The sequence below is a fragment of the Sphaerodactylus townsendi genome, linkage group LG12 (assembly GCF_021028975.2).
Source record: "Sphaerodactylus townsendi isolate TG3544 linkage group LG12, MPM_Stown_v2.3, whole genome shotgun sequence".
Taxonomy (NCBI): domain Eukaryota; kingdom Metazoa; phylum Chordata; class Lepidosauria; order Squamata; family Sphaerodactylidae; genus Sphaerodactylus; species Sphaerodactylus townsendi.
In genome coordinates this window covers 46,881,186-46,894,619 of record NC_059436.1, presented here as the reverse complement: position 1 = coordinate 46,894,619, position 13,434 = coordinate 46,881,186, and the positions used below count along the sequence as shown (strand labels likewise).

The 13,434-nt window shown below is 47.9% G+C and overlaps 1 protein-coding gene across 1 annotated transcript in view; it reads right to left on the bottom strand.

Annotated features, from left to right (window-relative positions):
• The window catches only part of PIP5KL1 (phosphatidylinositol-4-phosphate 5-kinase like 1), a 31,609-nt gene extending 18,632 nt beyond the window's left edge, over positions 1-12,977 (bottom strand). Inside the window, 4 exon segments of the mRNA XM_048513030.1 lie at positions 2,819-2,973; positions 9,245-9,295; positions 10,612-10,827; positions 12,667-12,977. Of these exon segments, the coding sequence (XP_048368987.1) occupies positions 2,819-2,973; positions 9,245-9,295; positions 10,612-10,827; positions 12,667-12,687 (443 nt within the window). The 5' untranslated portion in view covers positions 12,688-12,977.
• Positions 12,978-13,434: the final 457 nt, after the last annotated feature.

Here is a 13,434-nt window from a genome sequence, read left to right as displayed (position 1 = left end):
AAGAGACAGAGAGAAATCTGGCAGAAGATAAAACATCCAGATATGTGCGGTCTCTCTATCCCTTAAGGACTTAATGTGAACAATGATTTCCTGTCCTGGAGGAATATCTCTGTGTTTCCAGTTGCATATTTGTAGATAAATGAAATATTACAGTTTTCTTATGCTGTTTCTGTGATTTTAAAGTCCTCTTACTGCTGCCGTCAGGGGTAGTTAAGCTGAATTTTATGGCTGTCTTCATTTTAACAGCAGGCTCTGAGTTGATATTATGACAGGGTTTTTTGATATAGTGTTTTAATTATCGATCGTATCCTGTATTTTATTGGTTTTGTGTATCAAGTCGGAAGGTGCTTCATGAGCCCTGTGGGTGAGGTACCTTGGTTATAAATCTGTTAATAATAAACTCATCCATCTAGGAAACAAGTAGGAATGGACAGATTATGTTTATTTTTGGTCTCAAAGCTTTTTCGTTTCACTCATTCTTTGTTGCAGTCCTTCCAAAACTCTCTGTTTCTTTCCATGCCCTTTTTACACGATGCATCATTTATATACGACTGGTGCAAAACGGTTGAATGGGAAACATTTACGCAGACGTCAGCAGAAAGTGGCACGGAAAAACAGATCAGGAGTTCAGTTTGCATCAGCGGGAAGCAAACCAAAAACAAGTCAAGACCGCGGGGAGAAATCCAAAACAATCCCGAAACCCAAGCCTTTGGGAACTCTTCCGAGTGTTTTTGCACCTGCATGTTGAAAACTGCAGAAACTGTATACCACGTTCTGTATTATTGCCCCCTTCATAACCGGGTCAGAACAAAGTTCCTCTCAACCTTATTGATGGGCTTAGAGTTCTGGACAGACCAGCAAAAGACTGTTTGTCCGTAAAACAATGAATCCAGGGATGCTCTAGAGCAGGGGTCTGCAACCTGCGGCTCTCCAGATGTTCATGGACTACAATTCCCATTGGCCCCTGCCAGCATGGCCAATTGGCTATGGTGGTAGGGGCTGATGGAATTTGTAGTCCATGAACATCTGGAGAGCCACAGGTTGCAGACCCCTGCTCTAGAGCAAACGGTCATAAACAAACGATCTTAATTTTGCTTTGTGCTTTGTCTTTTAATTGTTGTATTTTACTTTAAATCTTTGTACTAGATAATTGAAGGTAATTGAAGGAGCAGCAGTGGCGTTGGAGGTTAAGAGCTCGTGTATCTAATCTGGAGGAACCGGGTTTGATTCCCAGCTCTGCTGCCTGAGCTGTGGAGGCTGATCTGGGGAATTCAGATTAGCCTGTGCACTCCCACACACACCAGCTGGGTGACCTTGGGCTAGTCACAGCTTCTCGGAGCTCTCTCAGCCCCACCTACCTCACAGGGTGTTTGTTGTGAGGGGGCAAGGGCAAGGAGAGTGTAAGTCCCTTTGAGTCTCCTACAGGAGAGAAAGGGGGATATAAATCCAAACTCTTCTTCCTCTTCTTCTTCTTATCCGTATATCTGTAATCCTTGCCAGGACTGGTTCTTGGGCCAAACCACCCCATTGGGTTGGGAAATACCTGGAGATTTGGAGGGTGGAGACTGAGCAGGGTTGGATTTGGGGTATAATGGGGTATAATGGCCATATGGGGTATAATGCCAATGGGGTATAATGCCACAGGCTCCACCTTCCAAAGCAGCCATTTTCTCCTGGTAAACCGAATCCCAGCCGCTCTCCAGCTACCACCTGGAGGTTGGCAGCTCTATACCACCTTGATGGTTCGAGGTGGCACGCGGCACCACTGGCCCCTCCCAGCCATCTACAGCAGGGAGAGGTGATTGGCCTGGGTTGCTACTGGGGTCGCCAACCTCCAGGTGGGGCCTGCAGATCTCCCGGAATTAGAATTGATCTCCAGATGACAGAAATGAATCCCCCTTTGGATCGCCAGCTTCCAGGTGGTGGCTGGAGATCTCCCACTATTATACCTGCTCTCCAGGCATCTGAGATCAGATCGCCTGAAGAAAACAGATGCTTTAGAGGCCTGACTCCATAGCATTATCATACCCCACTGGAATTCCTTACTTCCCCAAATATCCCTCCTCAGGCTCCACCCTTAAAAATCCCCAGGTATTTCCCCATCAGGAACTGGCAACCCTACTTCCCCTGGGGGAAACATAGCTGCTTTGTACAACATTATACTTCACTGAGGTCCTCCATCCAGAGGTGGGATCCAGCAGGTTCTCACAGGTTCCCGAGAGTAGGTTACTAATTATTTGTGTGTGCCGAGAGGGGGTTACTAATTGGCGATTTTGCCACGTGATTTTTGCCTTAGTTACGCCCCTCCTCTCAGCAGTAGCGCGCAGAACTTGAAGCAGTCTAGCAGGAGGTGCACCGGCGTGTGTGGCAGACTGCGCCTGCGTGCATTTGTTTCCCGCCCAAGGACCGGTGCAGTGGCTGCGTCCTTGCCACAGCCCCGCCCAGCAATGCCCGGCCATGCCCCCGTCGTGCCCCACCCAACCCCATTGGTGCTACACCACAGTTTGAATCCCACCACCATGGGAACCTGTTACTAAAATTTTTGGATCCCACCACTGCCTCCATCCCTAATCCTCCCCTTTCTGAGGCTTCGCCCTCAAATCTCCAGGAACGTCCCAAGTTGGCAACTTTAGCTACCACCAGCCATCTTGGACAGGGCTGGAAGGAGTGTAGGCCCAGGAAGGGGTGGGTATACATTGGTGGGGGTGGGGGTGGGGGGTGAAATACCTCAGACGCACCTCGCCTCTCACAGCTTGGGAGTGAGAACAAACCTGCTTGCATTCCTGCGTCCTACGTGCGATTTGGAGGAGCCACTTACGTGAGGAAAAAGCTGGCTGTGCTCTTTGAGTTGGTGATGAACTGCAGGTACGCGCTGTCACAACTCAGAGATTGCTGGTAGTTGCTGTCTGTCATGCCAAGGAACCTCCGGAACCGAGCAAAGGCAGGGCCGGCGTACGTCTTCATCTCAAAGCCCTGCAGCAGGACAGAAAGGAGTTACTCAAGCAGGGGAAAAGAGGGCTAATGGATGGGAGGAATCGGCCATCTGGGGCTGCTGACTACCTTGCCTCCGCACCCAGATCTCCTTTCTGCTTCCTCCCTCCCCTGTTTCACGCCTGGCACTGGGGGTGCCCACCAGTGGCGTAGCTAGAAGGGGAAGGGGGGCTTTGCACCGGGAGCACGCCTGGGGCACGAAAATCGCCCCCTTGCCCCGCCCTGCCTCGCCAGGCTTGGCCCCGCCCCACTAGCCTGGCCCGTTTTCAGCCAGCAGAAAGCTGTTGGGGGTGGAAAATACGGAGTGCGCCCCTTTCAGCTACGCCTCTGGTCACAACCTCTAGATGGGAACCAAATTGGTCCTGGGATTACAATTGATCTCCACCCCACAGAGATCAAGCTCCCTGGAGGAAGCTGCAGGGGGGATTCCTTCCTGCCAGTGGATGCTTCTTGCCAACCGGCAAGGAGAAAAAATGCCAGAAAACTGACGAAGATGTGGGGGAAACCAGCGTACTGAGGAACCCCGGTTTCTGGTGATTCCTAGAACTACTGCTGCTGCTGCTTCCAGGTTTTCCCCGGAAGTGATGTCATTAAGCTTGCAATGCCCCACTGCCACTTCCCTTCCTGCCACCATTCGGGCGGTTGCTAGACTCAGCGTCCTGACTTCCTTAAAGACTTCCTGGCCAGAAAGAGGAAGGCTACTCCCTCAACTGTGTTAATTTTAAAAATCAATCTCCAAGCCTAGCAGAAAGCTTGACAAAATTGGGGAAATGACCAGGAAAAAAAATCAATCAATCAATCAATCAATCAATCAATCAATCAATCAATCAATCAATCAATCAATCAATCAATCAATCAATCAATCAATCAATCTCTCTCTCTCTCTCTCTCTCTCTCTAGATAGATATAGATATCAATCAATCAAAAATATCAATCAATCAAAAATATCAAAATATCAACTCTCAAAAATATCACCGGTTACAGTAAACCACCTTCCCAAGCTGAAGGAAATCAGCAATTGGCAGACGACCTGAACGTGTTCTACTGTAGGTTTGAAAACAATCTACAGTCACCTTTCTCCACAACCTCTATCTCAGATGCACCAACAATAGCCAAACTTCCTATAACTGAACCCATTTCATTGGGTTTACAACCCCTGGTGATCTCAGAAAAGGAAGTGCAAGATCTATTTCACAGACAGAAGCCTGGAAAAGCACCAGGCCCAGACAAGATAACACCTTCTTGCCTAAAAGTCTGTGCTGTCCAATTGGCCCCCATCTTCACCCAAATCTTTAACAAATCACTAGAGATGTGCTATGTTCCTTCCTGCTTCAAACGCTCCACTATCGTCCCAGTGCCGAAGAAGCCTTCCATCAAGGAACTTAACGACTACAGACCAGTTGCTCTAACATCTGTAGTTATGAAAACTTTTGAAAGGCGAGTGATGTACCATTTGAAAACCATCACGGATCCACTGTTGGACCCCTTGCAATTTGCATACCGAGCAAATAGATCGACAGATGATGCTGTTAATATGGCTTTGCACTATATCCTACAGCATCTTGAATCGCCAAAGACCTATGCAAGGGTCCTCTTTGTTGACTTTAGTTCAGCATTCAATACTATCAGACCGGACATTCTTTGAACCAAACTAAATCAGCTAGCAGTACCTGAGCATATTTGTAAGTGGATCACAAGCTTCCTAACAGATAGGAAACAGCAGGTGAAGCTAGGAAAAATTACATCAGACACCTGTAAAATGAGCACAGGGGCCCCCCAAGGCTGTGTACTTTCACCACTTCTCTTCTCTCTGTATACCAATGACTGCATCTCAAATGATCCATCTGTTAAAATACTGAAATTTGCAGATGATACAACAGTGATTGGTCTCATTCGAGACAACGATGAAACCGCATACAGACGGGGGTTGAACAACTAGCCTCGTGGTGCCACTGGAACAATCTAGAACTGAACACACTTAAAACCGTAGAAATGGTGGTAGATTTCAGGAGAAACCCTCCCATCCTACCTCCTCTCACAATACTAGACAACACAGTATCAACAGTAGAGACCTTTAAATTTCTAGGCTCCATCATATCTCATGACCTAAAATGGACACCTAATATCAAAATGTCATTAAAAAAGCACAACAAAGAATGTTCTTTCTGCGCCAACTCAGGAAGCTCAAACTGCCCAAGGAGCTGCTGATACAGTTCTACAGAGGAATCATTGAGTCTGTCATCTGCACCTCTATAACTGTGTGGTTTGGTTCTGCAACCCAACAAGATCGACACAGACTTCAGAGAATAATCAGAACTGCAGAAAAAACAATTGCTGCTAACCTGCCTTCCATTGAGGACCTGTATACCACGGGTCAAAAAAAGGGCTGTGAAAATATTTACTGACCCCTCGCATCCTGGACATAAACTGTTTCAACTCTTACCCTCTAAACGTCGCTTCAGAGCACTGCACACCAAGACAACTAGACATAAGAACAGTTTTTTCCCGAATGCCATCACTCTGTTAAACAAATAATTCCCTCGATAATGTCAAAACTATTTATTATATATTTATTATATAATTACTGCACTACTTTTTTCATCATTCCTATTACCCATCTCCTCCCAATTATGACTGTATGACTATAGCCTGTGCTGACATTTCATTTTATTTTATGATTTTACATTTTATGTTTTTATTACTATTGATTGTTTCCTGATTGCTTACTAGACCTATATGACAATCATTAAGTGCTGTACCTTATGATTCTTGACAAATGTATTTTCTTTTATGTACACTGAGAGCATATGCACCGGAGACAAATTCCTTGTGTGTCCAATCACACTTGGCCAATAAAGATTCTATTCTATTCTATTCTATTCTATTCTATTCTATTCTATTCTATTCTATTCTATTCTATATAGATATAGATATAGATATAGATATAGATATAGATATAGATATAGATATAGATATAGATATAGATATAGATATAGATATCTTTGACTTCTATACCACCCATCCCCAGAGGGCTCTGGGCGGTGTACAACAACTGATATAATCTAAAATAACAAGAAGAGCACATTCAATAAATACACACAATATAATAAAATTAGGGCTCTAAACTTCACATTAAAACCATTTAAAACAGCGCACAAAACATCACGTCCGGCAATCTAAAAGTCCCTCTGGGGGGGAACGGAAAGGCTCAAGATGTAAAAGGCCTTCCAGGATGATAAAAGGGAAGCTGAGGGGCGTTTCATCAGCTGGTCAAACTCTGCCTCCAAAGGCTCCAGTGGAACAGCTTCAGGTCTTACAGGTTCCCTGCATGAGAATCCTCTCCAAGGTCCCGCAGGGCTCGAACAGTTGGAGGAAGAGCATTCCACCAGGCAGGGGCCAGGGCTGTAAAGGCCCTGGCCCTAGTGGAGGCCAGCTGCATCATTGAAGGGCCGGGGACCACCAGAAGATTGGCCTCTGCTGAATGCAGAGGCCGAACTGGGACCTGCGGGGTCAGACCGTCCCGAAGGTACAAGGGTCCCAGGCCACACAAGGCCTTAAAGGTTAGCGACAACACTTTGAAGACGATTCAGAACTCAACTGGGAGCCAATGCAGACGACGCAACACTGGCAAGATATGATCTCTAATGGCACCACCAGTGAGTAGCCGGGCCGCAGCATTTTGGACCAGTTTCAGCTTCCGAATCAGACGCAAGGGCAGGCCCGCGTAGAGCGAGTTACAATAGTCTAACCTGGAGGTGACCGTTGCATGGATCACAGTGGCTAGGTCCGCTTGGGAGAGCCGCCGGGCCTGACACAGATGGAAAAACGCAACCCAGGTTACATGGGCCACCTGGGCCTCCATTCAAAGAGACGAATCCAGGTGGACCCCCAGGCTGCGGGCGGAGGAGGCCGGTGCCAATTTGGCCCCCTCCCACACCGGCGGTTGGAAATCCCCAGCCCCTCCTTCGCGGCCCAGCCAGAGGATCTCCGTCTTCGATGGATTCAGCTTCAACCTGCTCTGCTGTAACCAACCAGCGAACGCCTCCAAACATTACTGTAGAGCTGCTGGGGCAGCGACCGTTTCTCCCTCCATCAACAGAATGAGCTGAGTGTCATCAGCATATTGATGGCAGATCAGCCCAAAGCTCCGTATCAACTGAGCAAGGGGTCTCATATAGATATTAAATAACAGCGGGGATAACAGTGCCCCCTATGGTACACTGCAATAAAACGGGCACTTCCTGGAGGCTTGGTCCTTGCACCACACTTGCTGACTACCGGTCCCGAAGAAACGAGACAATCCACTGAAGGACAGTGCCCCGTACCCCGGAAACAGCCAGGCGGTGGGCCGAAAGATCGTGGCCGACCACATCAAGATGTGAATATGTGGCCTCCATCCATGGTTCTTTATGGATGTGCATGCAAATGAAATCTGGGCCCATTATGCAGATTTGGGTCTTTACGTACATTCCTTCAAAAATACATTCTGCTTCTGTTCTCAGGGAGGAAGGGAATTCAGATGTGTGGAGAAACAGTTCCCAGTTAGGAGCTGGGTGGTGCTGGACAGCCAAATAACAGGAAAGGAGTTGATAATAAAACTGCAAGGATTGTCATGCCCTTATATAAAGCCGTGGTGCGACCGCACTTGGAGTGCTGTGTTCAGTTCTGGTCACCACATCTCAAAAAGGATATCGAAGAGATAGAAAAAGTGCAGAGAAGGACAATGAGGATGATTGAAGGATTGGAGCACCTTCCTTATGAGGAGAGGCTGCAGCGTTTGGGACTCTTTAGTTTGGAGAGGAGACGTCTGAGGGGGGATATGATTGAAGTCTATAAAATTATGCATGGGGTAGAAAATGTTGACAGAGAGAAATTTTTCTCTCTTTCTCACAATACTAGAACCAGGGGGCATTCATTGAAAATGCTGGGGGGAAGAATTAGGACTAATAAAAGGAAACACTTCTTCATGCAACGTGTGATTGGTGTTTGGAATATGCTGCCACAGGAGGTGGTGATGGCCACTAACCTGGATAGCTTTAAAAAGGGCTTGGACAGATTTATGGAGGAGAAGTTGATTTATGGCTACCAATCTTGATCCTCCTTGATCTCAGATTGCAAATGCCTTAGCAGACCAGGTGCTCAGGAGCAGCAGCAGCAGGAGGAGGCCACTGCTTTCACATCCTGCAAGTGAGCTCCCCAAGGCACCTGGTGGGCCACTGCGAGTAGCAGAGTGCTGGACTAGATGGACTCTGGTCTGATCCAGCAGGCTAGTTCTTATGTTCTTAACAGGACAGTTGCTTTGGGATCTGCCATGCATCTTGTACCTGTTGGAAGCGAAGAACTGTACACTGTTTCCTGCCTCAAACACAGAGGGGTTTTTTACCATTAAGTCAGATAGTTAGAGAGGGTCATAGGCATTGATACCTTTTCTCTATCATACTGACACTATCCTTTTGATGTGTAAATTGCTATTCTCAGGGACTTCCTTCCTTCCTGCTTCTTCCTCCTCTCCACACTTCTCTCCTTTGCTCTCCACGCTGTGCAGATGGGATGCTGACTGCATCCATCCCACTCAGCCAGATAGATTAGAATGGAGGCCCTATCTCTCTACTTTTCTATCCCTAATGGAGTTCACTAATAAATACTCCTGTTATTAGATTAGAAACCACAAATGACTCCATCTCTTCTTTGTGCCTTCACACAAACATGCATGCTTGGAAATGTTCCGCTGTGTTTATGCCCCAGCGCGCTCTCCTTGTAATGCCAAGGTCAAGGTGACCAGACATCCCGCTTTTGGTGGGACAGTCCCGCCTTAAACCAATTTGTCCTGTGTCCCGCGGGTTTTTTTTACTGTCCCGATTTTTGGAAGGCTGTCGCACTGCCTTCTGGGGTGCTCCCCTTTTCCTGCCCTGTGAAGGGGGGAGAAACGGGAGCGCCCCAGAAGGCAGTTTGGCAGCCTCCCGCTCACGAAGCCGCAGGAGCACACTGCCTTTTGGGGTGCTCCCCATTTTCTCGCCCTGTTCAGGGGAGCACCCCAGAAGGCAGTGTGGCAGCCTCCCACGCTGCCACACTGCCTTCTGGGGCGCTCCCGTTTTGGGGGCGGGAAACCGGGGAGCGCCCCAAAAAGCAGTGTGCTCCTGCGGCCGCGCGCACACGCGCGCCCCCGCCCACCCTGGTCCCGGTTTAAAAAGGTGGCAATCTGGTCACCTTAGCCAAGGTGTCTCTCCCCAGAGAGAAAAGCAACAGTACCTACCTCGTGGGCCTGTTTAAGCACTGCAGTAAAAGCCGCCTCGGCGAGGATATCCTGGTGGAGAAAGGAATGGGGAAAGCAAGGCTGAGGTGCCAGAATCAGGATGCTTACAAACAAAACCAGGCTTAGCTACCATTTTTTCCCTCCTTTGGCTTCCCCATTTCATGGCTACAGTTTTGCGTTTTCAGATAATTTCCCATGTTTGTCAATGAAACTAAGATCATCAGTTAAAGAACCCCAACTGGAGGTTTGAGCCAACCGCTTCATTGGTTAAATCTACATACAAGGGAAAAGAGCAATCTCTTTTTTAAAATACTCCCTGTGTAAGGACAGGGAATATCTGTGTAGAAGCAGATGCTGTTTTCGAAGAGATGTTATCCATGTCTCCCTTAGCCAGGATACGATACTGCTTGTAAGAGGGTCCTTTCCACCTGTACCTTTTAATAATTCTTTGTATTAAAACTAATCCTTCCGACATTAAAAACAGACCCTCATTTTTTTCTCCTATTCCTCCTCAAGAGAGCTGAAAATGGGATTATTGTATTATCGAAGGCTTTCATGGCCGAATTCAACTGGTTCTGGTGGGTTTTCCGGGCTGTGTGGCTGTGGTCTGGTAGATCTTGTTCCTCACTGGACACACAATGGACACAGTGTGTAGCAGACTTCCCTCTGTGATACACCTCTGAAGGCGCCAGCCACAGGTGCAGGCAAAATGTTAGGAACAAGATCTGCCAGACCACGGCCACACGGCCCGGAAAACCCACCACAACCAGCCGAGGGTGGGAGTTTAAGGACAGCCAATCCATATGAAACATCCTGAAATGTGGGGCTGTGGACATTTCCCCAAGAGTTTCCTGCTGGGGGGGGGGCGGAATCCATGGCTCTGGCCAGTGGTGGAATCCAAAAATTTTAGTAACAGGTTCTTATGGTGGTGCAATTCAAACAGTGGCGTAGCACCAATGGGGATGAGCGGGGCATGATGGGGGCGTGGCTGGGGATTTCGGGGGCAGGGCATTCCTGGGCAGAGCTGTGGCAAGGACGCAGCTGCTGCGCCAGTCCTTGGGCGGGAAACGAATGCACGCAGGCGCAGGCTGCCACGCACGCCGATGCACCTCCTGCTAGACTGCTTCAAGTTCTGCGCGCTACTGCTGAGAGGAGGGGCGTAACTAAGGCAAAAATCACGTGGCAAAATCACCCATTAGTAACCCCCTCTCGGCACACACAAACAATTAGTAACCTACTCTTGGGAACCTGTGAGAACCTGCTGGATCCCACCTCTGGCTCTGGCTGTGGAAAGTCATGAAGGAGTCCTGTCTTCTGGTTGAAAAAAATAAAGGGCGTGCTACCCTCGCCCCCTGACCAGTGCTCACTGTTGCTGATGTAGTCTCCCTTGCCTCCTGGATTGCCGCCTTCAGCCCCTTCTTGAGCATGCACGTGAACTCGTAGAATTCATGGCTTTCGTTGATCTCAAAGAAACCCAGCAGCTCCCACTCTTTGCGGATCCTCCAGAGGTGCCGAAGCTTCCTAGAGCGAGCCCACGTTCCTCTCCGCCGCCTCTCTTGATGGTCAACCTGTGGGGCTGGGGGCTGGGCGAGGGGGTAGGACACAGAATAGGAAAGACATTAGAGAAAGTTTCTATTCGAGCTCCTCAGTGGTGGGATTCAGCCGGTTCCAGAGGTGGGATCCAGCAGGTTCTCACAGGTTCCCGAGAGTAGGTTACTAATTATTTGTGTGTGCCGAGAGGGGGTTACTAACTGGTGATTTTGCCACGGGATTTTTGCCTTAGTTACGCCCCTCCTCTCCACAGTAGCGCGCAGAACTTGAAGCAGCCTAGCAGGAGGTGCACCGGTGTGCGAGGCAGCCTGCACCTGCATGCATTCGTTTCCCCCCCAAGGACCTGCGCAGCAGCTTCATCCTTGTCACAGCCCCTTCCAGGAATGCCCCGCCTGAATGCTCCAGTCATGCTGCCCTGCTAATGACCCCATTTCCCAGCCCCACCTGGCGCTATTCCCCACCAAGAAGTTTGAATCCCACCACCATGGGAACCTGTTACTAAAATTTTTGGATCCCACCACTGGCCGGTTCGCAACACTTCGTTGTTTAAAATAGTGCTTGTAAACAAACAGTTGTTAAATTATTTGAATCTGGAGCTTCTCCATTTGCCCCTCCATTTGTGATGGAATTCAGACAAAGGCTGCTGTGGAGGCTGAGTTATGATACTGTCATTTTATGAAATGTTGTTATGTTTGCTGGTGATATGCTATGGAATGGCATTATGTTAATTATGTTTTCGCTTTGTTAATTTAAATGGGAATGTTGAATACTTGTTAATCTGAAATTGGAATATTGTCAAGGCCTTGATAGACTGTTTATTGTTGATGTTATGATCAGCTTTATTGTATTGCTATGTTTTATTGTTCTATCTTATGATGTCGTTCACTGCTCGGAGCTCTTTGGGGGAGGACAGTATACAAATTAAAAATCCAATCCAAGAAGTGTGATATTCTACTTTGCTGAGGTCTGTCCCCACTCCCCAAATCTTGCCCTCTTCAGATTCCACCCCCAAATCTCCTGGAATTTCCCAAAATTGAGTTGGTAACGCTATTGTTATCATGCTTACATACATACATGCATACATTGGATTGGATTGGATGAAATTTTTAATTTGTATGTAGGACTTTATTGGCATCACAAATATAATCCATTATAATAATTAAAAGGGAACTCCATTGTTTGACAGTAATAAGTAACAGAAAATAATAGAAAACAAAATTATAAAAACACATATGTTATATATTTTACAATACCTACAATTAACACTTATTCCTAACAATGTGAAGGTTCACAGTGCCCCGTGGGAAACTAGCTACCCTCTCAAACAGGATGTGAGGGCGATCTGGCTGTGGCGGTCTATTAAATCGAATTAATAATGATAATGATAATGATTATTGTTGTTGTTGTTGATAGAAAGATCAATCGTAGGCTTGATGGGTGTCACGGCTCTCCATTCACCCCTTTGAAGCAGAGGCGTAGTTGCAAGGGGGACATCTGGGGTGGCTCATCCCAGATGCTGCCATTGCAATTGCGTGTTGGGGCAGGAGAGGGTGGGAGCGGGGCGCAGACAGTTCATGTCCTGGGTGCAGCTCCCCCTCCCTTAGTCACTGTTTTGAAGGCATGCCCAGAAACATGGCAGTTCCACTTAACAGTCCAGAATGGACTAAAGTCCTTCAAGTGGGGCCCCCAGCTCTGCCGTGGAGTTTGTTACACTCTCCCAACCTAATCTACCTCAGAGGGCTGTTGTGAGAACCACAGATGACCTCCAGAGCTCCTGGGAGAAAAACACACTGGATAGAGAGGTACAGAAGTAGACATAAAATGGTGGGGGTGGGAAAGAGAATAACCGAAGGGAAAAGCTGTCTACGTACTTGGCCTTGTGACGAAGCCATGATAACGGATGGTACAGTCCCTTCTGAAAGAAACAAGTTGATGGGGATGGAACCAGAACACGATGATTCTAATCTCCCTGGAAACCAGAGAACCAACTTGCACATGGGAATTCCTTGGTCATTTTTGCTTGGCACAATTATACTGGGTTAAAATTGATATTTTACAATCCGAGTGTATTTTATCCCGGTTTCTCCCTTCGGGTGGTTGTCCATTTCTGTGAAGGAATCGAATGAAGACTGGGAGGAAATACTCCAGTTTGTTTTGCAAAAACCTGGGTATTTTCTATTTACACTGCAAGCGTATCCGTGCATGTGTGAGCATCCCCAGTATCCCGGGATTTGATTGGCTGTTATTTTTGGGCGGCAGCTTGAATGAATGTCTCCGTCCCGCCTTTTGAATTTGAATTGCTGGCGCCCACTTGCTCTGCGGTTTTTGGATTGGAGAACAAAGCCCCCCGCCCCCTTTACCAGCTCTGGATAGGGCCCGGCGCAGGCCTCAATCTGGCAAGTGGCAGCAAAAACATCACATTCCCACTCATGTTCTAATATTTTTGTGGAAAACAAGCGACTCCCCCCCCCCCCCGTGATATGCCCACTAGCATTTGGCCCAAAGTGGCGTAGGAGGTTAAGAGCTCGTGTATAATGATCCTTGGGCGGGAAACGAATGCACGCAGGCGGGAAACGAATGCACGCAGGCGCAGGCTGCCACACATGCCGGTGCACCTCCTGCTAGACTGGTTCAAGTTC